We start from the raw sequence: 27808 nt of genomic DNA, 5'->3' as shown, positions 1-27808 counted from the left end.
AAAGGTTACAGAATAATTAACTTGTAAACAAAATATTTCAATCTAGGTAGCAGAAATAAATGACAGACTTACAATCTATTTATTTAGTCAGCGACGACCGGTTTCGACCACTACAGTTTTCTGGTCATCATGAGGTCACCGGTAAAGTGAAAAATCTTTAGAAAGCTGCAAAAATTACATACCGTAAAATGGGGTGAATAGGAACAATGGGGTGAATAGGAACAAAACTTCACTAAATAATAATAATCTTCCCAAACATATATATTATTGTCCGTTGGATTATTTAAGTTTTGCAGGTTGGCTAATGTGATATGGCTTTGGGAAATTTAAGTTTGTGTTGTTGGCATCACTGGTACCTATGTTTTCGCTGTGCAAACAAAGGCATTAATTTTGAGGTTATTTCTCATCATAAAAACTTTCTTGGTAAGTACAAAATCTCTGTCAAAATAGATTTACGAGTACTCTTTTTGATAAATGTGAGATATGTGGGGTGAATAGGAACATAATAATTCCGTATTCATTCATTCCACACATTAGAAATTACTTTCGTTTATCTAATACCTCCATAGAGTAAGATTTGTTTTTGTCAGTGGCTGCTCAATTTACTTTTTTATTGTAATGAGTGTTTTATTACAGGTTTTCGCAGATATGCCGGGAAAATATTAAGCTGTGACAAGTGTGAAGAAAAGATGCTACACACTACAAAACCTACAAGAAGCCCGAAATGAAATAAAAGAAGGTATTAATTACAGACAGTGTTCCCTTAAGTATAATATACCTACTACGGTCTTACATAGATATATAAAAAATGTTAATACAAAGCAAAAAGGAGGTCAGACCTCTCTTGACGAAGATGAAGAGTTAGTTCTCGTTGACAGACTAGCAGTTTGTGCTGACTGGGGATACCCAATAGATTCTCTCACCTTACGGTTAATCGTACGAGAATATTTGGAGCGCCAGGGCAAAGTTATTTCCAAGTTCAAAAACAACACCCATGGTCGGGGTTGGGTGTATTCGTTTCTTACTCGGCACAAACAATCACTCTCAAACAGAATGTGTCAGAACATCAAAAGGTCGAGGGCAGCTGTGTCCCCTGAGATAATTAATAAGTATTTCGACGAGTTAGAAAGAGAACTTAAAGACAACGTAAAATGATTTTTAGACGTGGCTGCAAGTACCCAGTGTAAACTCATCAAAATGTTTACATCATCCGTAATGTTTACAGCTAGTGGAGTGGATAAAATATTACCACCTTATGTGGTATATAAGGTTCAACATTTATACGACAGTTGGAAGGAGGGAGGTCCGAAAAACTCTCGTTTTATTCGTACCAAGTCAGGTTGCTTTGATAGTTTTTGTTTCAGTGACTGGGTTCAGTCCATTGCAATTCCCTTTTTCAAGGACCTAGAAGGGAAAAAATACTTGATTGGGGACAACTTGTCGTCTCACTTGTCAATCGATTTAATCCAATTGTGCCAAGAAAAAAACATTAAGTTTATATTTTTACCAAGTAATTCCACTCACCTTACCCAGCCCCTCGATGTGGCATTCTTCAGACCCATGAAGATTATGTGGCGCAAAATAGTTGAGGAATCGAAAACATGACCAGGAAGGAATGAATCCAAAGTAGCTAACGACAAGTTTCCTAGACTATTAAAGAAACTGGTTGATAGTCTTTCAGAAGAAAATGCCAAATCAGGGTTTAAAAAATGTGGCATCGTGCCTTTGGATCGCACCAAAGTCCTAAGGATGCTCTCGAACTCAGACAATGATAATCCCAGACAATCTGGAACACAAACGCCCTTGTCAGGTTCTGTTCGCGTGGAAGGGATTGATGACACTTTTAAAGAACTTCTGAAGACATTAAGACAGTCTGATACACAGAGACAAAAGAAAAAGAAAACAAAAATGAATGTCGAACCGGGAAAAAGTGTTGTGGCGACAGATTTAGAAGAAGAGTTTGAACCTGAAGCAGAACCATCAGGAGTTCAGAACATAGAACTGAATCCCCCAAAAGAAATCTACAGTTGCACTAAAAAGCTAAAACGAGAATCTAGTGCTTCAGAAAACTCTCTCAAGACAGTGACAAGGAGCTAGTGTTGTCATCTGATGAAGAAACGAACAGTTGCATTAACCCTGGAGACTTCTTAGTGGTCAAAGTATATGGCAAGACCAAGCAATCTTTCAGGCTCTAAGTTACTAAAGTTCTCTATCATCACGATAGCGGCTACGTGGGAATCTTTTTTAAGAAGGTTCCCCAGGCTTGGAAATTTTCCGAAACTGAAGAGGAAGCATTTTTTAAACCCGATGATATTATAAGACAGTTGCCTGTATGTATAAACGTGAATACCTCGTCTCGGTTTAAAAACATGATTAGTTTTAACAATGATCTTAGTGATTTGTGTTTATATTAGCCGACCTTAAAAGTGTATTTTTCATTTTAACAATAAATTTTTCCAATAAAACAAACTTTATATTTATATGTGTATGTTACTTTACACCTTATACACTTTTTACCTGTTCCTATTGACCCTACAAATGTATGAATAGGAACACAATAGTTTTTCATACTGTTGTTCCTATTCACCCCACTTGTGGTGAATAGGAACACCAGGTTTTGATTTTTTTGTGATTAGAGTATTAACTTTCTAATTTTTTAACACCTAAATATCAAAAGAGGAAGGTAAGACCAAAATAACAATGCATAAGTTTTATGTTTGCAACAATAGTGACTTTTTTTAGTTGAACGTTGGAAGCCGTTCCTATTCACACCGTTTTACGTTATTGTAATTCTTCAAATTTAAACAAGCTTAGATCAGGGAATTATGTAAAAAGGTAAGGGTACAAAAAGTGCCAATATTACTTATGTTAATTAAAATTTTTTATTGAGGGAGGTATTTTTAAATTTATTTATTGAATGTAAAGGTGACATTATTATAAAATAGTATAATACAAGCAGTACTTACATTCCGGTACAAGGTCTACTGTTAAGATGATGTGTTTCAAATGCACATTACGCTGTAGTAAATTGCAGACATAAGTGTCGTCTATTGCTTTTTAACTTATTATACTTTTACTAAATAAGTTAAAAACCAATAGACGACACTTTAGCATAAATGAACATTTGGAACACGTCATCTTAACAATAGACCTTGTACCGGAATGGAAGTACTGCTTATGTTATACCATTTTATACTAATATCACCTTTACATTCATTAAATAAATTTAAAAAATACCCCCCTCAATACAAATTTTGAACTAACATGAGTAATATTGGCCCTTTTTGTACCCTTACTTTTTCAAACAATTACCTGATGTAAGGTTGTTTAAATTTGAAGAATTAAAATATGTACTTTTCAGTTTTCTAAAGATTGTACTTTACCGGTGACCTGATGATGACCAGAAAACTGTAGTGGTCGAAACTGGTAGTCGCTTACTAAATAAATATATTGTAAGTCTGTCATTTATTTCTACTACCAAGATTGTAACGGACTCACACGAGCAACCAATTCATTAGTAAAATATCAAATTTATGGAATATATTTAGCATTTTTTTTTTTAACTTGACCATTTAGCATAGGTATTTTTTAAGAAAATGCCATATACTTTCTTGACCCTTTAATATTTCCAAAAACCCATAATCCCGAAATTTTTTCATGAAAGTATGTTATGTGAATAGAAATCTCTCTTGTTGGTAATACCTGACAATTATACATCTATTGAAAACATTTATTATAATTGTTTGCTTAATACATTACGGGAGAGGTGAAAGAAAGCACTTGATGAAAGGTACGTACAAAAGAAATATATCACTAAAATATGGCTGGGTACACGCACATATCTTCTGTAAAAATAATATAAACGAATGTGCAGAAATCTGTTCAAGGTAACCAACAGTTTCGATTGTTGTAGTTCTTAGGCTTCTTGATTTTGAAAAAGTTAAGCATCTAGGTCGTTTATGAATAGAACTTCTCTATTTTTCAAACCTGCCTGTTCCAGCGTTAATATAACATTTTGGCTTTCTTGACGACAATTCAACACTCGTTTTGGAAAATTGGTGGTTATTTCAAACGCATCTGGCGCATTTGGATGGCAAAATACGAAGTAAAACACCGACTGTAAAAAACATCAGTTAAAAAAATGTACACAAAATAAAATTATTAAATAAAAAGGTTGTTTTAAAAAGTATAAGCTTAATTTCATTCTTCAGATTTCTATTTCATTATGATTTTAAAACCTTGTTACTTTTGTCACAGTTTAAGTAAAACCTAAAGCAAAGCTTCTTATATCCGAAACATGTAATTCTAGTTTTTGAAGACATTTTATCTGTGACGGATCGTGCTATTGATCATTATGAAGCAATTTATAAATTCTTTTTACTAACAAATTGCTTCTTGCATCAAAATTAAATTTAGCGATCTACTCAATTGGCATTTTGTGTAAACTAATCTTCCTATAATAAGGCGACATTAGTCTTTATAGAATGTTTAAGAAATGTATTAAGATACAATAAAATAAATAAAACTTTCCCCTTGACGTATGTATGGTTGAAATTAAATTTCAACTGGTTGAAATTAACTTTTTATGTACGTTTTATATAGGTTAGATAATGATAGGAGTTTGTACGCCGTGTTCTGCAATTATTTCTTTCTGAGATTTTGTCTGCAACAGCAGCAGACAGTTGATTATTAAAATATGTAACTGGGATGAGAAGTCAATGTATTAAGCTCGAAAACTTTATAATACTATTTAAGAAATAACCAGACTTGGAATAGGTATAAAGGGCATAAGCGAAATGATCTGGCCAAATAGTTGTATTGTATTGTTGACAACCATATGGTATATCACTCTGAAAGGATGACGGTCAACATATGTATGGGGTTGGAATAATCGTGTCTCTTCAATTACGTTAATATGTTACAACTGTTATAACTGTTTCTGAAAGATTAATAATAATCCAACTGAATACTGCTCCGTCAAATTAAACGTTTCACAAGTGTAAGCCCCTACCAGCTATAAACCAGGAGAAATGGTAGAGCAATTCTATGAGTTGTTAATAAATTCACTTAAACGACTTAAATGAGTCGTTTAAATGACTCACCTATAACAATTATAGGTGAGTTAAATGGGAAAATTGGTAAAAGGAAAAGCGGTGATGAGATTCCATAATGTATGCCTATCAGTTACCCCTGAGCTGACATATCGTCAGATCATGTTCCGGTTGTTAGTAAATTTAGGTTTAGATTTAAGAAGGTTACAAAAAAGAATAGTATTAAAAATGTGATATAAAAAGACTAAAAGATCAGGAAATAAAAGAAAGTCGCACGGTTGTTTTGAGTTGAGTTGTTTTGAGTTGCAAACATCTACCACTACAAGACGTGGAACTTTGGCGGGGCGTCTGGGCTTTAAGTTTGCTTCTTTTGATCTTCGTCTAACTGTTTGTAAACTCACATTAACTTGTCTAACATATAATAGCTCATTTCTGAGGTGCATCTATGTCAATGAACGATTTCGTGTAGAATTAAGTACCAAAAAACGATCATCAATTGCGGTTATGCACCTTGGGCGTCCTTGACCAGGCCTTCGTACAAAATTTCCTGTTTCGCGGTACCTTTTTAGAGTGTTTGAAACTATAGATTCAGTTCTGCTGAGACGTCGTGCGATAACTTTTTGTGCATATCCTTCTTCGTACAAGATTACAATATGTGCTACTTGGATTTCATCGCAGTGCCGAATTGGTGGGATACTTGTTTTAAACTTAGTTAAATCAAAACAATATTTAATTAAACTTAATAAATTAAACTAAAAATAACCGAATTAGTATGATTTTTCCTTTACGTAAAGAAGGATTTATAAAATAAAATGTACGAATTACACTAACCACTGAAAAAACGTCAAAATAAACATCAAAATATTTCAGACCATTTGAGTACATCAGCCTACAATATGAGTATTATCAGTAATCTAAAATTATTTTGAAATAATAGTGACTACAAAAAAAATTGGAATATTCCAAAATATTCGATATTTTTGGATATATACACTCATGGATATATATATATATATATATATATATATATATATATATATATATATATATATATATATATATATATATATAAACATTTAGCCAATCGTATTTTTCATTTTTATAAAATTGGCTCGATAATCTCGTCGTTCTGTTATTAGTGTTCCTAGATAAGGGAACTTCTTTACTCTTTTCATCTGCTGGTCTCCTACTTTCTGATAATTTCCATCAGTTTATCATGTTTAACGAACAGCCAGGAACAAATAATTCTAGTATATAAACATATATACCTAGCGAAACTTAATAAACTTACAAAAGTAAAATATCTTTGAAAAAAAAAGAGATCAAAAATCAGGGAATAAGAATTTACCGTCTGGTGATCCGTATTTAGAAGAAACAACACCATCAGCAGCTATTACCTATGAAGAAGTACCAAAAATATAGATAACTTAACTGTAATAACTTCTTTATTTACTAAGGATAAATATAAAGCCTATGAGCTAATATACTAACTATAGTAGGTCCTTATTTTCCCTGCTCCTCTGTTCTTTCCACTAATTTTTTTTATGTCCAATTATAGGTGCCAGGAATTGTTAGTAACGTGACTGCGGATACTCTCAAAAGCACCATAATGAGGGATGTTCGAAATGGGAAAAGGAACTTAGTGGCCACCTAGTGTTCCCAGTGTACACTACTCACTCAGTGAGTACAGAGCAATAAGCAAATTCTGCACAAAGGCAGAAAAAACGTCCACACATATTGTCTACAAACGACCTCTTTGAAATCTACGACCTACAGTGGGATCACTTACACTTATTACAGCATTTTTGGGAGTTATCTTGTATTTTTGGGCTGATGTCGTTCAACCATGTCCTTGCATATCCAGCGTTGTGGCTAGATACCATATTATAAACGATCTACTCTTAAAATCCACAATTGCACAATTAAAACATAGGTGAAAGACACCAGTTGAGATTTTTGTAAGAAACTTTGATTTCTCTTGTGATAATTCCACTTAATATCATAAATGATTATCTACCTGAAGGAAAAATTTTCAAAATTTCCTAGTGAGTCCTCGCAAAATCGAAGTATTTAACTTTAATCGGAAAGAAGAACGTGTGCATCTAAAGAAAATGTGGATCACAGCGCTATGAAATACAAAGCCTCTCTCCAGATACACCGAAATTTTCAATACCGATTCAAACCAACCGACACAAATATACATCCTTGAGAAAACCTCCGATCGCTATCACATCGTCTTTGATCTGTGTCACAATTGCAGACAAAGCATCAGAAATAAATAATTCCAAATGACGGCTAATAAACTCGAAAACAATATAATTACTTATTTGTCCTTTTTTCAACTATAATTTAACTCTATTTTACTTATTTTAAAATTATAAATATTATTCCGAAATTATTATATCTATTGAATTCGATGAACATTCAATAAAGTATATCAACAAATTTCAAATTAAAACAAATCAGTACTGCTTACCTCTAAGGAATGTGTTTTGAGAAATCGTCTCTCAAGTCTACTACCACAAGGCAATTTAAAAACTACATGCACAGCATCAGGATGGCTAGCTTCTGGCTCTGGCGGGACTCTTTGTAAGGAATCAATTTTTTCTTGTGCCAAGCTTTCTCTGCGCGCTTGCTCGGCGAGTTTTTCCTAAAATATGAAGTTTTAAAATCATATTTGTAATCTAGTAATATATTTTTCATACAAAAATCATTACACATAATACCCGATACAGATTATCTCTTTAAAATATTATGATAAATTCCAGATATGATTCTTCTCAGACCCTTCTTTCAGTCGCGACATATTCTAGTGTTTTAGGCATTTCTAGAATTATTTCATGTAATTAAAGACAAATTTGACAGTTACCAGTGTCAATTTTTGAAAAACATAACCCACTAATAACATGTTGGTTATACATTTTCGCGAAGACATTAAAGAACAGTTTTTCGAAGACCTAGAACAAGCCTACAGAAGATGCCCCAGAAATGACATTAAAATAGTGCTAGGTGACATGAATGCAAGAATAGAACGAGAGCAAGTTTTTATGCCGACTATAGGAAGGCATAGCCTACACAACATCAGTAGCGATAATGGATTACGACTGATAAACTTAGCAGCAGCACTGAACATGACCGTCGCTAGCACCTATTTTGAACACAAGAATATACACAAGGTAACCTGGACCTCCCCTGATTTAAGAACAACTAGTCAGATTGATCACATCTTAATAGATTTAAGACACGGAACGGACATAATAAACTGCAGAAGTTATAGAGGCGCAAACATAGACTCAGACCATTGTTTAGTGATCTCAACACTAAGGGCTAGAATTTCAAACTCCAACAAAGAAAAAGAAATAAATAGAAAGAAATGGAATGTACAGAAGCTGAGAGATGCAACTGTTGCAAAACAGTACTGGGAAAATATTACCAATAGGTTAAGGAATCAAAGTCTAGGCGAAGAAGACCAGAGAGATATAGACTCTTTCTGGAACAGGATAAGGGAAGATATTGAGTCAGCAGCACAAGATGAAATAGGAACAGAAACTTGTACACGAAAAAATCACTGGTTTGACGATGAATGCAAAGACGCAACACAGAAAAAAATGAATCCTATGCAAAAATGCTTACCCGCCGAACTAGAACAAGTATAGAGAATTACCAGACAAAGAGAAGAGAAGAAAAGAAAATACACAGAATGAAGAAACGAAACCACTTAAAAAAGGAACTTCAATAGCGTATGGTCCTGAAGTTTTGGGAAACATTTCAAAAGCATATAACTCTGACCACAATAATCTTATATATTTATTAAATTATTCAACAATTTAACTTAACTATCCTTATTATAAATCAAAATTCAAATCACAGACAAGAGACCATTATTTTCGATTTACCTAATAATTTCCCTGACACGTTGCATCATCCTTTGGACGACCTCGGCAATTTTTGTATATATGCGGCGTCTTAACTGTTCCTGATTTTGTGCTTCCCATCCGTTATTATAGACTTTCCGCCTTAATATTGCCCAAAACTCTTCAATTGGACGAGCCTGAGGTAGGTTGGGGGGATTGTCTGCTTTCTATACAAAGGTAATGTTAGTTTCGTACCAGTCCCTTGTGATCCTCGCGTAATGACATGAAGCAAGATCTGGCCAAAAGACTATTTGATCATTTGCATGATGTGTGTTCACAAACTGAAGCAATTTAGAGAGACATCTTTGAATATAAATATTTGCGCTTAAGGATTCGCCTCGAACTACACCAATGTAGGGCTGTGAAAGAAATCAGCCTCAGAAATTGCACACCATACCAAAATTTTGTCCTCAAATTTTTTCTTACTTTTGAATTTTATTTCATCAGGTACATTTTCGTAATCGTTCGTGTAAAACCCATCGTTACCCTTCATCTCAGAGTTGGACAAAGTAAAATTTGTTTCATCGTCCATCACGGTCAACTTGTTGACGAAATGCACTTGCCTTAACGCGCGGCAACATCTCGGAATTCTCTCTAATTGATCCTCTGTGTATTTTGGAGCTTTCCTTCTTTTCCGGTAGATAATATTGTTACTCGATAGGATCCTGTATACTGTAGTCTTTCCAACATGAAATCTTCTGACTAGTTTTCGCTGTGAGACCCCAATTTTGTTCTTAGCTGCTTTAATCAGTCTTGCCTGTCTTATATGGTTCAAAATCCGCGGTCGGCCACTTTGACGCAAGTTAACACATGGTATCCCTTCTTCACATTCTCTAATTGTGCGATAAATTGTCGATTTGCTTATGTTTTGATCTCGATAAATATTAACAATATCTCGTTTCGACATTCCCCCAACCATATTATACACACCTCGACGAATAACAATTTTATAAGACATTTTGCAGAGCACAAACCAAAATATTCTGCCTTGTTTATTAAATGTCAATAACTGATGACATTTCAATTCCATGGCCTTCTTTGTTAAATGCATTCTGCTTCTCAATCAGACCAGGTGAAATTTTTCCCAAAACTTTAGGACCATACGTTATATAGAAAACCTCAACAGAGAGAAAGAATTCAGAACATTCTATAAGAGAGTTAACATCAACAGAAAAGAATTTAAGGCAAACACAAATCAATGTAGAAGTTTAAATGGCGATCTCTTAACAACAAGAACAGAATATTTTAACCAGATACTTAATATAGAGGAAGAAGAAGAAAACCCGGAAGACGAAAGCTGCTAGGTAAGCGGAGCAGACGAGAGGGAGGAGGATCCACCAACGATCCTGGAAGTTAAAGACGCTGTAAACAAACTAGCCAGAAACAAATCACCCGGAATAGATAATCTCCCAGCGGAATTATATAAAGAAGGTGGCCACGATATCATAATAGCGCTACAGCAGCTTATAAAAGAAATATGGATACAGAAGTCCCTTCCCAATGATTGGAATATTGGAATACTTTGCACCATACACAAAAAGGGAGATATCTTTGAATGCTCTAACCATCGAGGAATTGCGCTCCTAAATGCAGCGTATAAAATATTCTCCAATATACTATGCCATCGTATGGCACCATATGCAGAGCGAATAATAGGACAATACCAGGCTGGTTTCAGAGGTGGTAAATCAACAATTCATCAGATTTCAACCCTGAGACAAATTCTAGAGAAAACACTGGAATACAGTGTAGACACGCACCACATATTTATAGACTACAAGGCAGCCTACGACTCTGTAAATAGAAGAGAATTGTTTAGAGCAATGATAGACCTAGGAGTACCAAATCAGTTGGTAAGTTTAACCAAACTAACCCTTGAAAAAGTTGAATGCAAAGTACGAATCCAGGGGGAACTCTCTGAACCTTTTAAAACAAATAACGGGCTACGTCAGGGAGACCCACTCACCTGTATACTATTCAATCTAGCTCTGGAAAAAGTAATACGTACGTCACAAATCACAACTACCGGTTCAATATATAACAAATCTGTGCAAATCTTAGCATATGCTGATGATATCAATATTGTTGGGAGAACGGAAAACGCAGCACGAGAGGCGTACGTAGCACTAAAGGAAGTGGCTACAAAAATGGGTTTAATAATAAACACCAATAAAACAAAATACATGAAAATAGGTACGCAACCACAAATACTACGGCCACTTGTTATAGAAAACGACGTCATCGAAGCAGTTAACGAATTTGTATACCTGGGAACGCTCGTCAATACTGAAAATGACACTACCGCAGAGATAAACCGCAGAATTTGCACGGCTAATAGATGCTATTTTGGGCTTAATCTTCTTTTTAAATCTACAGTTATATCAAGAAATACAAAAGTAAAACTCTACAAAACAATAATACGCCCAGTTCACATAACACATATGGTTCAGAAACCTGGACTTTAACAAAAAGCAATGAAAACATGTTAGGATGTTTCAAAAGAAAAATACTAAGGCGCATCTATGGAGCGGTAAATGAAAATGGTGTCTGGAGAAGACGATACAACTTCGAATTCTATAGGATATACCAGGAACCAGATATCGTAAAACACATAAAGATAGGACGCCTGAGGTGGGTAGGCCATGTAATGCGGATGGAGCAAACCGACCCAGCTAGGAAAACGCTCCTTGACAGACCTATTGGTCAAAGAAGAAGAGGAAGGCCCAGAACAAGATTCCTAGATAACATCGATGAAGACATGAGAAATATGGAAATACGTGCTTGGCGGAGGAAGGCGATGGATAGGGACGACTGGAGAAAAATTCTTGGGGACGCTAGGACCCATACAGGGTTGTAAAGCCAAAATGATGATGATGATATACATTTTCGCAGAATTTTTAAAATAATCTTTTTTTTTTTAAAACGTTTTCCACAGTGGAATCGTCAAACATTAGTTAAAAATGTAATTTTCATTACAATCAATTGTGGCTTAATCCCGTTCCCCGTTTCAAGGAATTCGTAACAATCTTCTCCAACAGAAAATTTCAGTGGCGTATATCTTTCTTCTTTTCGCTTGTCGTAAGGTCCAAGATTCATATCCGTACGTGAGTGATGAGAATATTAAGCAGTATTTTCACTTTAATGGAGCCTTTTTGAGAGACTATGTTATATTATGATAACCAAAAAAGACCTGGTGAAGAAAAAACTTCTTTCCTTTTATACTTTCTTCATTTTTTGATTCATTAAAAAAACTGATAAATTTAAAATATACCTAACATATAAATTAGAATTATAACGTGTCAGCCTATTTGCTTACCTCCTCTAATTTACGAAGCTCCTCCTGTTTGGCCCTTCTTTCTTGCTCACGCCTCCTTTCTTTTTCTTGATCAGCTCTTAAACTTTCCTGAAAAGCTTCATCTTGTTGAAACCTCAGTGATCTAAAAAATATATAATCATTATATTGATATTAAAGTGGATTTAGGTTTGGTTAAATCTGGCATATGAAAATACTGGAAAAAATAAGAGAATTCAATATTGACACCTACCACCTTTTCAACGACAGAGTAGGAAGCATCTGTCACTAATTCCCTGTTGACAGCTCTAGCTGTGAAGTACTAGACAAATACACATACATAGGCTCCCTAATCGCCAATGAGAACTCCCTAACGGAACAACTCAACGAAGGATAATTCTAACGAACAAGTGCTATTTTAGGCCGAGTGGACCCATAAACAGTAGAAACTTAAATAATTTAGAGAAGAAAAGCAACAATATAGAAAACCCTTATACTACAGTTCTGGCATCTGTAACAGAAACTTGGACCATCTCTAAGGCAGATGAAAATCTTTTGTTGATATTTAAAAGAAGGATCATGATAGGAATATTTGGTAGCATCTGTGAAACGGTATTTGGAGAAAGTACATCTATAAGACATACCACAAAATACAAACAGATATCTGGTGGTAAAGAAATGGTATCTCTTATTTATTACCCACTGGAAAGATATTTCTCAAATAAATTATGTGGCTTAAGTTCTCGTCTCGAACTGCAGATGTGTAAAAACAGGATACTCAAAATTATCTAAATACAGGGAAAATAAAAAAATATTTAGCCATTAATTTGCACCTTATTGATATCGGCACTAATAGTTTTTTATTAATATATTTAACTTTAGATTCGACCGTGTTTAATCGTACAGCAGGCTCAGGTTTTAGTGTTAACGACTACTTACGTAGACGAGACCGACGGCTTTATTGTTCTCCGAAATATGGTGTCGTCTTACTTAATTTAGAAATTGAAAAGTTTCTGAGAAATCGAAAAGTTTCTGAGGAATTGAAAAATTGTTGGTGTTTGATGAATCGACTAAGATCAAAGCAATTTGAGGGCTGTATTGGTAGATTATGATTATGAAACTGACAAACTAAATTAAAACATAAGGTTAAAATACATAATGTTACAAAATGACAAGATTTAACTTATGAAATTAGATAAAACTATAGTTTACAAATACAAAATATACAAACCTGTTAATACTTGCTTCTAGTCTATCAGCTCTCGCACTTAGTAAATTAATCTCGTACTCACTAACAATGTTCGTCAGTCTCTGTTTTAACAGTATTGCATCAGTAAATCCTTCTAGCCTACCTATGAACAAAATAAATTATACTTAGCATATAAGCTTATATAGTTACAAAATATCTGGAATTATTGCAAATATATTTAAAGGCCTTATTTACATACAATTGATTATACAGTGTGTCAATTTTAAAACTTACAATGGGCTATACCTCACGAACAAAAGCTGATATCGAAAAATGCTTGAAACCGTTTCTAGGATAGTAAGGAGGAACTAAAATGACATGAAAGAGAAGGCCCCACCCACCACAATCAAAAAAGTTTAAATTGCAAACCCCTACTTGTGATACATCATTGAAAAGACTAAAAAATTCTAATAAATAATAATTATACAGGGTGAAGCAATAATTGTGAAACTTTGGCTAAATGGAAAATTTAATGAGGTTTTTGTTGATTCTGTTGATGGCGCTGTATAATTATGGTTTAATAATTATAGAGGGTGTTAATATCAGCCGGCTTACTATGACTTTTGTATTTGTAATGCTCTCCCGGTCTATTATTTTTAATGATAAGTGCCCGTCGGATTTTTTTTTGTTAAATAAAAACTTAATTTGCCGTTTTTGCAAAACAAGTTGAAAACATCTGTTTTTTGGGTTCTCTCAGATTAAATAATTTTTGGTTTATTTGAGAATTTTAAATGTCCTTGGAAATTTTGCAATAGAGCCTACTGCATCAACACGTCAAGTATCTGCAATGACAGGACTTTCATATGACTCGGTTAGAAAGGTGTTGAAATTAGATAAGTTTCACCCGTACAAAACACAAATTCTTCAAGAACTAGGCGATGATGATCCAGACCGACGAGTTTTGTGAACTCATGACTGAAAGAATTCGCGTTGAACGGAGAATGTTAAAAAATATTTGTTTCACTGATGAATGTACTTTTATGCTGAATGGTAATGTAAATAAACAAAACTTTCGGTACTGGAGTGGTGCGAACCCGCATCGATTCAGACAAGATCACACTCAATATCCTGAAAAACTGAATGTTTGGGCAGGAATATTAGGCGATGCTATAATGAGCCCCTTGTTCATACCAGACAATTTAAGTGGCGACATTTATCTCGATATGCTGGAAAACACCATCGAACCTTTAATTGTGCATGAATTAGAGAGCCAAAGGGACAATCAAGCCAACCTAGCTCTAGATGAAGATTTGCTGCACTTCCAACAAAGTGGATCACCTCCTCACTATGCAGCTCCAGTTAGGCACTGGTTGGATACTAATTATCCGAACAAATGGATTGAAAGGAGAGGTCCTATTGAGTGGCCACCGAGGTCACCAGACTTACCGCCACCTGACTCTTTTTTATAGGGTTACCTGAAGTCAGTTGTTTATAAAACTCAACCTGCGTCACTTGGGGAATTGCGAGAAAGAATTACACAAGCATGCCGCGCTATTACTAGAACAACATTTGCCAAAGTTCATGCAGAATTTGAAAATAGGCTGTATTATTGTTTACAAAACAACGGTACCCACTTTGAACATTTACTTAATTGACATTTTTAACAAATTTGTAGTTCAACAAAAATCTCATTAAATTTTCCATTTAGCCAAAGTTTCACAATTATTGCTTCACCCTGTATAATTATTATTTATACCATTGGATAGAATTTTTTATAGTCTTTTCAATGATGTATCATAAGTAGGGGTTTGCAATTTAAACTTTTTTGGTTGTGGTGGAAGGGGCCTAGGGGGTTGATGGGGGGTGAGTTCCCTTTCATGTCATTTTAGTTCCCCCTTACTATCCTAGAAACGATTTCAAGCATTTTTCGATATCAGCTTTTCTTCGTGAGATATAGCCCATTGTAAGTTTTAAAATTGACACACTGTATAAGAGACATAAAGCTAGAGAAAAAATATGACTAATGAAATGAATGAATTTTGTTCAATTTTAATACTAATTATCATGTCAAACTTTCAGATGAAAATTAATCTGAATAAAGTTTTATTTAGTTCTCTAATCTGCAGTTGGCAATGTTCGGGTCCATAATTGTATTTTTCTTAAAGGCTAGCTTATCATTAATGTTGTCTACTTTGGTTTTCCATTCATTACCACAATTCTTTCAATATAATAGACTGGTTGCAGCTGATTTGATATATAAGCAATATTTTTTCTTAGCATATTAATAGGCTTGTTTTATATTAATATTGTATTAATAAAACTAGAAGAATGTTAAATTTTACGTTGTTGTACTATTTTCAATATCTAAACTGTAAAATCTACTATTGATTTTAATTTCTGAATACATAAAACATGTTTTCATTATCTGTTGTAATCAGGACTTTTCTAATATGATACATACATGGTAGGACCCTACTACACCTAGGTTTTTATTTTAAGTTATGTATCTTCTTCTTCTTTGAGTACTGTGATCAAATTAGACGTGTGTAGCTTCTATGATTATTTGCCAATATCACTCTCGATATTGCGCGGCATGTAACAGTTCATCTATTGATAAGCCAGAGGCATGAATATTTCTTACAATCTAGCAATTTCTATAAGATTTTTAATTCCTTCATTCGGATTTAGTGTCCAACATTCTAGCTATTTAAAACGGTTAACTTTTGTAATCGGCTCATTGTTGATACCACAAGTAACTTTGTCTTTGATGTATTTATGTCTGAGGGAGTCTATTGGAGCATTCCCTAGTGACTCAATCTCTAAGGATCTCTAGTGATTTTCGATACTCTCAGCCCTTTCTCACCAATTTCGAATGCCACATTGCCCTTACAAGGTTTTGTTAAATATTATTTCGAGTACATGTTAAACAAAGTTGAGGATAACACACAACCCTGTCTGACACCTCTTTGAATGAAAATTTTGTCTGTTTCTTTACCAGAATAGAAGCTGTTTGACTCCAATATAGATGTTGTAAAAGTCTTTGATCTCTATCAATAATTCCAATCACTTCTAGATTCTCAAACAGCCTATCATGTTGGACCCTATCAAACGCCTTTTCAAAATCTATAAAGCAGATGTAAATTAGTTTCCGTACTTCCCATGATTTGTGAAGTAATGTTGTCATTATAGTACAAGATTCCACTGCAGGATCACTACGTTCATAACGTAGTTCATTAAACTCACATGTTTACATACATTTAAAATTAAGAGAATACATTCATAATAGGTTGCCAGTCAAAAAGTGGCTGCAAATATTTTTAATTCAATTACAAGTAATTAGTTCTTGGCAAATATTTTATTCCGTTCATTTATTTTTTAATAAAATACGCTGCTCATGACGCATATACATGTTTTTATATCAAACTAAAGCTAATTTTTTTCTTAATATGATGATATAGTCGAAAGGTTGCGTAAGAAAAAATGGTCGAAAATTAGGGTTGCCAGATGTTAAAACCGCGGAGTATCAAGAGATAAAGTAAAATAGAGTTAGGGCGCAACGAAACTGGTTTTACAAGTGATAATATATATATATATATATATATATATATATATATATATATATATATATATATATATATATATATATATATATATATATACATAAATATATGGACGCAGCTTTAAAAACTCACACAACTGACACTTCAAACCAGTAGCGTTGCGCTGTCTTGTATTTTATCTTTGAAACCTCGCGTTTTTAACAGCTGGCAACTCTAATTGTCGACCATTTTTTCACAGTAGAACTTACATAATCATATTAAAAAAAAATTAGCTATAAAAAACATACCTATACGTCAAGAGCAGCGTATTTTATTTAAAAAATAAATGAACGAAATAAAATTTTTATCAAAAATTAATTACTATTAATTGAATAAAAAATATATGTGCGCCACTTTTTGACTGGCAAATTATTACCATTTTGTACTCCTAATTTTAAATGTATGTAAAAATGTGAGTTTGATTAACTACGTTATGAACGTAGTTATCAAGCAGTGGGATCTTAGGCCATTACATTGTCAAGTATTGAGAACAAAGCTTCCCTTGTTCCCAATCCTTCTCTGAAACTGAATTGTTTGTTACCCATTGTTTCTTCACATTTCTGTTTAATGGACCAGTATTCGTTCACTTTGCGGTGTTAAGTGGTGGCCTCGTATCCTTTATGTAATTATTCCGTTCTTTCTTTTTTTTTTTTGTTAAAGTCGCAAATTATTTTCTCATGAAGTGAGGAGTTCTTTTTCTCTGAGTGTAGATAATTTCTTTAAGCTGTTTGTGTACATATATTAAACCTGTCATGTTTTCTTTTTAGTTGTTCCATTTCACGACATATTGTCCAAGAAATTAAATCACAGCGACTAAGATGGGCAGGCCATGTGCACAGACTGCATAACGATAGACTGGTAAAACTGGTATGGGAAGAGATTCCCACAGGCAAAAGACCACTCGTACGTCCCAGAATGCGATGGAGAGATAACATCCAAGCAGATCTCCAGAAAATGAACATTCCTTTTGACCCTAGGTTGATAAAAGCCCGAACAAACTGGAAAAAAGTTGTACAGTCAGCCAAGACCCACCCAGGGTTCTAGCGCTACGTGATGATGATGATTTCAAGACATCTTTGTTCCATCCAGACCTCTGTTGTTGCTTAACTTCGTATCTTATTTGTCGATATATTTCTCTATATCGAGTCTCGTCTTTATTTTTCCACTTGCTTCTTTGTTGAATATGGTCTAGTATTTTATAGGTCATCATTTTTCTTTATTGACTCTTTTTCTGGTTTCAAAACTTAGTTTGCTATGGTGACCAAGGCGGAATTCATTCTATCTAGATTTTGGTCGATATTTTCTGATTAGATCTTTCTAGCTATTTTTTATTCTCATTGTTTATCTTATTTCCGAACTCATCTGCTATTACGGCATTTCTTAGGAGTCGATTATTAGATTTTTTCTGAGTTGTCGGAGCTTTTATTCTTTTTAGTTTTATTTTGAATCCAGCACAGAGAAGATTATGCAGCGTCTGCAATTGGATATGTTTTTTCAGATTTAATACTGTTTCTAAACCGTCTATTACTGGCAATGTAGTCAATTTTATTTCTGACTACCTTTCCCTCTTGATCAGCTGGAGATAACCAGGTATATAGTCGTCTTTTAGGTTGCTAAAACAAAATATTTGAGAACTGTACTGTACTTAAGATGTATTAGTCATCTTTTCCGGTTATATCTTGTGTGATTTCGGCACCAACTTTTGAGTTGAAGTCTCCCATAATAATAGTAGCTTCATGTTTTTTTTGTGCTCCATAGAATTTGTTTAATTTGGCTGTAGAATTGCTTAATTTCTTCATCTGATTTGTCAGCTGTTTATGCATAGACTTGTATTGTATTAATATTCAGTAATTTATTTTGCTGCTGTATCATCATGATGCGACCATTGAAAGGAACGAAATTTCGAATACAGTTATGAATCTCCTCTTTGACAATGATTGCGACTGCGTTACATCTGGGTCCTCCTGCCTTTCCCGAGTGGTATACAATGTATTCATTACTCTCAAATATGTTTGACCCTGGCCATTTCTTGCCTGACCCTGGCCAACTTGAGATTCTAATTTAGTCTTAAATATCTATATTCAGTAAATTATTAACCTTTGTTTGGTTTAGAAATTTATATCTTCTTTAAAGATATGTCTCAATTATTAAACTTTAGTATTAAATTTCAAATAAGATACTTACCAACAATAGTCATCTTGTTATCCTTAAGAACTAAAACGGCCAAAAATGGATAAGAACTTGCTCGGACAGCTGCAGCAGTTTTTGTACCCTCATCAGAATATGCAGAACAGCCCCAAAATAAAAAGTTTTGATTCACATATCGAATTATTTCTTGATCAGCTAATGTCCTATTACAGAATTTATCTGTGTCTGCTGCTTTGGAATCATGTAAATACACTAACAAAAACCTTAATTCTCTTTTAGTATCATTTAATACTTGTGAGAAGGTTCCTTGATAAAATACAGGATGGATTCTAGGATACTTTTCTTCATAAACTCTAATAAAATCCATCACATCTTGTAGGTAATTTGGCCTGCGTGTATCTTGTATGCCTACACAGAAAACAAAATTATTAAAAACAGTTTGTGTAGATCATTGGGAAAAAATTGTACAATAATTTCCTTTAAATAAATCTAATACTTTTAGTACGTAAATAATACTTTTGGAAAGATGTAAATAATTGAGAAAATACTTTGTTTTGACAATATTTAGTACCAGCCTAATAAAAACTAATATTACTAATTTAAATGCAAATTATACCTGTAACATGTGAAGACATTATGCAAAAATCTAAGAAAGCAGAAGATAAATAAACCTTTCAGATGATATCAATTCAGACAATGTATATCACCACTATTTATAGTAGCTGTAAGAAATAATGAAATATTTTAAATATCAGCTAAATTTTATGAATAGAACAAAAAAGAGTACAACAACAGATTGATATGATAAACTTATTATGTATACAGGGTGTTTCGCTATGAGCTTACAATATATATATATATATATATATATATATATATATATATATATATATATATATATATATATATATATATATATAAATATATATATATATATATATATATATATATATATATATATATATATATATATATATATATATATATATATATATGAAGACCTTATTGCAACATAATGGTAAGCCACAATTTTACAAAATTCTATTTTATTGCATTACGTATTTAAAAAAACCTATGTTAAGCAACACAAAAATTATTTGGTAATTATTGCAATAGATGGCGGAGTTATTGATGAATCTTGTTTATGCAATCGTCCGTTTCTGTTCACTTTTTCGCGTAAACCGTGGTAAGCCACATCAAAATGGCGTCGACATCAGGTGCACGTGCTGAATTAAGAGCGGTTTTAAGCGAAAATAGCACTTTAAATGTAAATTTTATTGATGATAGTGTAGCAGATAAAGACATTAGGCCCAGTAGCGATGATTTTTCGTCTCAATCTAGCGAGGTAAGCTTTTTTTTCTGATTTTTTGGCTTACCATGTTTTTGTACAAAAATATTTCGTGTATATTACATGGAAAAATATGGTATGCCATGTGGCTTATCGAGTTGTTGATATAAAAATTCTGAAATATTCGCAAATTCTAGAGTCTAATGCGGTCATTTTTTGTTGTATTTTAGGATGAATTGCAAGAACCAATACCAAGGCTTTTTGAAGATAAGGAGGTAAATCCAGAGAAGAGAAAACCAACAAGATGGAGGCAAAGAAATGAGGAACACTATGATCGAAATGACAGAAAAAGAAGCCGTAATTCTGGACAGCAGTATACTTCGAAGAAAACCAAGACGATTTTTAGTTCACGTGAAATTGGCGAACCGTGTGAATGTAAAAATAAATGTAGGGAGAAACTGCAAGGTAATCATGAACATTTATTTAAGAAATTTTGGGAGTTGGGGTCATTCGACCTTCAAAATAGCTATCTCTTTGGGTGTATCAGATTAAAAAATAAGAATAGATCATATAAGAAAAAACAAAAACGCAACATTTCTAGAAGAAAATTTACCGCTGAATATTTGGTTAATGTAGGGGAGATGGAAATTAAAGTATGCAAGACTGAATTAGTAATTGTTCATGGTCTTCAAAAATCTCGTGGAAGAATTGAAAATATTTTTAAAATGAAGTCACTCGGGGCTATGGTTCCTATTCTTGATAAGAGAGGTAAGCACACAAACAGACCTAATAAACATTCAGAGGAACAGGTTCAATCAGTCAAAACTCATATTGAATCCATTCGCAAATACCAAAGTCACTATAGCAGAGCCAAAAATATAAAAAAAGAATATCTGAACTGTGATATGACAATTACAGGACTATATACAGATTTTTATGTGCCATGGTGTAGAGAAATGAATATTACGCCAGTTAAAGAAAGTGCATACAGAAAAATATTTTGTACTCATTATAACATAGGGTTTAAATTACCTCGTTCTGATACGTGTAAGACTTGTGATGAGACGACTATTAAAATTCAGGCATCAAAAGACGTTAATAACGAAGAACAAGAAAAAGAGCTAACTACTTTCTTAAACGTGCATATTGCTCGAGCTTACGCAATGCAAACTTTGCTAAAAACTGAAAAAAAAAAACGAATGTGTTACAAACAAATCAAAATTGGTAATCTCGTTTGACTTACAGCAAAGTATGCCGCTGCCAAAATTAACCCCTGGTCCTGCATTTTACTGCAGAAAACTGTGGCTTTATAACTTGGGGATTCACGACTGTACCAATGATAAAGGTCACATGTACTTATGGACCGAAGATCAAGCTAAGCGCGGAGCAGATGAGGTTATTGTTTTTACCGATAACTGTCCTGGTCAGAACAAGAATTGGCAGTTAATAGCTTTTTGGTTGCAGTTAGTCAGGGAAAAGGAATTTAAACAAATAACGCATCACTTTCTGGTTAGTGGTCATTCTGTTATGCCATCAGACCGAGATTTTGCTCAAATTGAGAAGCGTCAGAGAAACCGTGCACCCATTACTTATTCGCCAGAAGGTTGGGTAGATATTATTACGAAAGCAAATAAAAAGAATCATTTTGTTGTTACCCAGATGACCCAAAATGATTTTTATAGTTTTTCAAAAATATACAGCTTTCAATTTAAATCAGAAAAAGTGGGGTCAATTTTTGTCAAACATACTGTCAATGGAGACTATCAAGAAGTTAATATCTTAAGGAAAGGCAGACCTGTAACAATAGAGTTGTCAAACATTCTCAAGAAATATAACGAGCCTCTGAAAATTGCGAAAAATAAACTGGAAAATATAAAATCTTGTTACCTTATATTCCGCCAGTCTACCATACTTTTTATAATCAGTTAAACGAAGCTTCTGATGATGTGAATGAAGAAGTGGAAATTGTAGAAACATAACTTAGTTTATTTTTTTGTGTTACGATTTTTTTAATTTAAGAACATGTTAAACCACATTTTTTTTGAATAAACATCTTTTTTATGTAAATATGTGTTTTTTTATGTGAAATAATAAATGCACATGGAATTTAATAAATAACATAATTCAATAACAAGCGTTAAGGTTTTTACATTTAAAGCAATATTTTCTAGATTTTTTTATAACTTTAAACATCAATATCTCGGTTTTATTATTTTGTGGCTTACCACTATTTTGCAAGAAGCTCTTCATATATATATATATATATACATATATATATATATATATATATATATATATATATATATATATATATAAGTATATATTATATCAGAAACTACAGACAATATTTTTAAAAAGTGGTTTATGGGGATTACAGGCAGTGACGAACTTAAAGAAAATATATTGATAGGCATGCTTCTTCCGGATATAAGTACCAGAAGTAAACAGAAACTTTATTATTTTAAATAAAATACCCCGTATATTATTGCATTTTTACATTCCGCGTAAGATTCTAGATAAAATTTGTAAAAGGTACCATAGGTCAAAACTTCATATTTTTTGAGTTGTTCATCTTTTTTCAAAAATTTTGACAGAAACAAACTTTTTAAAGTTAAAATCTCATCCATTTAAAATCATAATGTCTTGAAAATCTTTGCACACAAAAAGTAGGAAACATTCTTTCAGAAATTTACATAGGAATCAAATTTCCAATTTCAAGGTGTTCACAAATAATATGCAATTTCATTAAACTCCAGTAAGTAGATAATTTTAAATAAAATGCTCTGTATTTTATAATTTTAATGAAAAAAAAAATCAATTATCTTTCAAATAGTATTAGGGTTCCCTATAACCAAAGTTAATACTTTTGGAGGTAATTGTGGTTTAAAGTTAAAGGTAAGATATTTACTGTTTTATTTTAGCAGGCTGTGTATAAAGATGTTTTAATTGTCAATATTTGTAACTATTGGCACTTTTACAAAGTGATACATATGGCTCATTTAGAATTTAACAATGAAAATTGTGTAAGTGTACTTCAAATATATTGAAGTAAAGTAGTTTAGTTTAGTAACCAAAAAAGTAGTTTAAGTTACAATCATAAAAATAGAAAGCTACAACCTGGTTGTGTCTGACTGCACAAAAGACATTCAACTTCTATCTCTCCTGAAAACCACATACCCTTGTTAAATGTTGACTTACTTCGCTTTAGTAATGCAATTTTTGCCTATTAAACATTTGATTTTTGTAAATTTTGATTCATCATATCATATAATATATCTTCTTGAAATTTTTTTATCGTTAAAAATTCTATTCTTTTATTATAGTCTGTTTCTGTTTCCTTTAAACTTTGAACTGTGGTGTAAGAATAGGGATGCAATTTTTGTTTCTTTTTGTCAACATAATGATGCTTCGGGATAAGCAGCATAGTAACCCAGAATATTAATTGTATGATCATTGTTATCATATGATCATTGTTATCAACAACAGGCTGAGCTTTGTTAACTTTTTGTTGAAAATCACCAAAATTTGTTTAATTTTTAAGTAATCTCTTCACAGTGTCACGGGTAGTTTGTGGTCAAGCTGGATATCTTTTAGTAAATGAAGCACATGTTCCAGTAATAACTCTCCATAGTCACATTCTCCATATATTAGAAGTAAATTCTTCACTGTTCAATTCCAAACGAGCAATATATATCACTTTGCAAAAGTGTTAATAACCTCAAATAATGACAATTTTTATGATATATTAATACATGGCCTGCTAGAATAAAACAATAAATATCTTATCTTTAACATTAAACCACAATTTTCTTTAAAAGTATTAACTTTAGGTATAGGGTACATCACCACTTTATAACCTGGAAATATTTATTTAATTAAAATATTTTGCATTTAAAGTGTGGTACTTATATTCTGTAACAATTTATTTTTTGATAATTGGTAAGTAAAGGAAATCTCAAATTTTTATATGTTTTTTGGGTGCAAACTGGTTGCAAATAATTAAATGGGCAATGATTAGTTTAGAGCACTCAACATAACCAAATACATTTTCCTCCTGGCACCACGTCACAGTGTTGCCATATGTTTTTTTGTAAAATATGTATATGAAGGTTTAAAATATAAGTTACTTTTATGAAATTATAATTTGTGTTATGCAAAGCTACAAGTTTTGAATAAGTATAAAACAACATTCATAAATATTTTCTGTTACTTTAAATGCATTTAAATATTGTAATTTATTTGACAGCACTTTCCACATCTTGTCTATTAAAACTTTATTATTAGGTGCGAATGGTCAACCCCCTACAATGACACTTGTGAATCATAAATTGTAAATTTTGTAAGAAGTTTTTATTGTATATGCATTTAATTATTATCTTTAATTTAATTAAAATCTACAAATTTTTATATAATTTCAATGCATTTCTATTATAACAGTAATTTAATTAATACTATTAATTTTTCATGTCATTTTAATTAATTTTATTGTATATGCATTTAATTGTTATCTTTAATTTAATCAAAACCTATGAATTTTTATATAATTTCAATGCATTTCTATATTATGTGAAAGTATGAAAAAACTGAAGATATGGCAACTCTGACACCATTTAACACTTTGCCAACCCTAGAGGATTTTGTAATACTTTCCGTTCATGCCATAGTCACTGAGACAGCATCACAGTTACATTAAAATTTCTAGGTCAAATAGACCTCGCTGGCGTGCAGAGCAATTTTTTTCTCAGTCACATAGACAGAGGCGGCAGGCAATGTGTTAAGCTTATGTTAAATATCAGATATAAGTTTGGTTATGATGGGTGCCCTAAATTAATCATTGCCCAATTAAATAAACCCTAATACTATTAGAAAGACTTGAGTGCTTCATTTAAAATTATTGACTTACTACCTTAAAGGGTTTTACTTAAAGCACTTAAAGCATATGATCATTAAATAAAAAAATTTCATTTTTGCAGTCACAAAAGTCACAATCAATACCCAAATATATTTTGGATTACATATGGGCAAAATCTGTTCCTTACACTGTGTTTAGCACCATTTCATAATGTTTAAGAGACACAGGGCAAATGTGGTGACACTATAATTAAAATTCAGATATAGTATTGTTTTATTTGTGTATTTCATGTAACTTCACTGTAAAAAAGTTATTTCTGTATGAGAATAAGGTACTTAATATTACAATAAATAAAAGAAACCTAAGTAAGTATATCAAAGAAGTCTAGGATGTCAGTACTACTTGTACCTATTACATCCAATAAAGGTAGCTGAGTGAAAATTTTGCTTGATTATTATGAATATTTGTTTGGTCCCAAAAATGTGAAATTATCTCACTTGACAAAGAAAAAGTTATACAAAGAATTCACAGCTACAAACCAAATCTACAAGATTTGTCTGCCAAAATATCAGCAAGGATATGGGATGTCATAAACTTCCTTAAAGGGAATAGGGGAATCAACTCTACAGAATTAAGATCAAAATACCCAAGAAAAATTGAAGTTGCCCTAGGAAAAAGGCATTCGTTTTGAGGATCTGCAAATTCTAAAAGCTGAAGCTGGTTTTAAAGGTAGAAGAGCAATCTAAAGGTGACAGTAAACAAAGTTCTGAACCTAAAAAAAACAGTGATATCAAGAAAAAAAAATTGTAAGATCCAATACACAATAGAAAAATAAAATTATAATCTTATTTTTGCAAAAAACAATATTTTATTGACACATATCCAAACTTAAATCAAATAATTGGGCTGAATTATGGAGAGGGTACTAATCTTCCCTGACTACTAGATTACCAAACAGTGAAATCATTAAGGAAAGTGGCACTGATGGATTTAAGTTAGATTCTAGCATCTAGATCATCAGATGATAAAGAATTGCTTTATGTTTATGAATATATTATTGTTACACAATCCTACACTCTCAATCACTCCCATGCAAAACTTGATGTTTATGCTGAGGATATGTGATATGGTTGGATATTAGAGGTGGTCCAGGTTACAAAAAACATTAATTTGGAAATGACCAAAAAAATCTCCATGAAATTGTTATCATTTAGTTTACTTACATGTATGTCTGGATCTATTTGAAGTAAATGATAACAAGTTTTTATTCAAGGTTTCATAAAGAATTGTATATGAGTTTTCCATAAAATTCTGTTAGTTTTCAGAGTTACTAACGGAATCCTGGAAAGTAAAACTAAAAAAGAAACACTGATCAAACCATATAAAACCATTGCTGTTACCAAAGCCAGACATACAGAAATGAGATCTGGATAACTAAAAAATAAAGCCAAATACAGACACAAGAAATGAAGCTTTTAAATATGTTAAAGCTTATACCAGACTTTATAGAACAAGAAATGATGAAATAAGAATTGAATTAAAGATATATAATTTGAATGAGAGAATCAAGCAATACTGAAATAGTTTCAATGAACATATTCAAAGAATGGCTGATAGCAGATTTCCACTAAAAGCTATTAAATACAATTTGCTAGAAGGGAGAAGAGTAGGAATGATGTCTAAGGAAATTATTAGTACAAACAGGCAATAGTGCCTATTATGTGAAGCAAATAAGAATAATAAAATCCTTGGGATCAGTAATAAAATATTACACAATTACTATAAAACTTTCACGGGAATGTACCACATTACATGAATTCCCATCGATATTACCCAAACTTCGACAAAAAAATATATCCTATCAGCTGTTGTTAAAAAAATTGAGATACTTGAGATAAATCAGTAACTAAATAATGTAATACACTTAGAAAATATTTTAAATAAATATTGCACAGTTGGTACATACGGAGTAATCTACGGCCAAGTTGAAGTAATGTGATCAGTGTGTTGTAGCACATATTCCACATGAAATTAAATACAGTCTTAAAAAGTCCTCTAAATCCGCTCCCAGAACCATCTGTAGGTGGTGTATAAAAGACATGTTGTCCTAAATGATCACTAACAACTGCAGGAGGTCTTGATTCAGTGGCATATATGCTAGGTCTTCCTTCTCTAATATTTAATTGTTCTTGAACTGCAACTTCTAAGTTCCATTGGTGCCTTTGTAAAACATCTCTGCATATAGTGATGTCCTCAATTCCAGTTAGGTCTTGCAATTGAAGAACTTTCTCAGTTTGTTCTGTGGTTAACCCAAGACTCCCGTTATCCCTTAAATAATTCATTTTATAATTTATTATTGCGGTGCGTAGAAAAATACATTAATTACTGACAAAAAAGTAAAGTATTTAGTATGTTATTGGCCAAACAATAAATGTCACATCATACGACTTTTCAACCATTTGTAAAATGTCAAAA

At 32.5% G+C, this 27808-nt stretch overlaps 1 protein-coding gene across 1 annotated transcript; it reads right to left on the bottom strand.

Annotated features, from left to right (window-relative positions):
• Positions 1-272: 272 nt before the first annotated feature.
• Positions 273-27808, bottom strand: Faf2 (Fas-associated factor 2). The gene is made up of 6 exons (XM_072535109.1): positions 27300-27808; positions 19230-19601; positions 13489-13609; positions 12282-12402; positions 7528-7701; positions 273-4117 (listed from the first exon to the last, which is right to left on the bottom strand). The coding sequence occupies exons 1-6, from the start codon at positions 27673-27675 to the stop codon at positions 3941-3943; spliced, it is 1341 nt and encodes a 446-aa protein (XP_072391210.1). The 5' UTR covers positions 27676-27808; the 3' UTR covers positions 273-3940.

The sequence above is a fragment of the Diabrotica undecimpunctata genome, chromosome 6 (genome assembly GCF_040954645.1).
Source record: "Diabrotica undecimpunctata isolate CICGRU chromosome 6, icDiaUnde3, whole genome shotgun sequence".
Lineage (NCBI taxonomy): Eukaryota > Metazoa > Arthropoda > Insecta > Coleoptera > Chrysomelidae > Diabrotica > Diabrotica undecimpunctata.
This window is presented reverse-complemented; position numbering and strand designations above follow the sequence as displayed.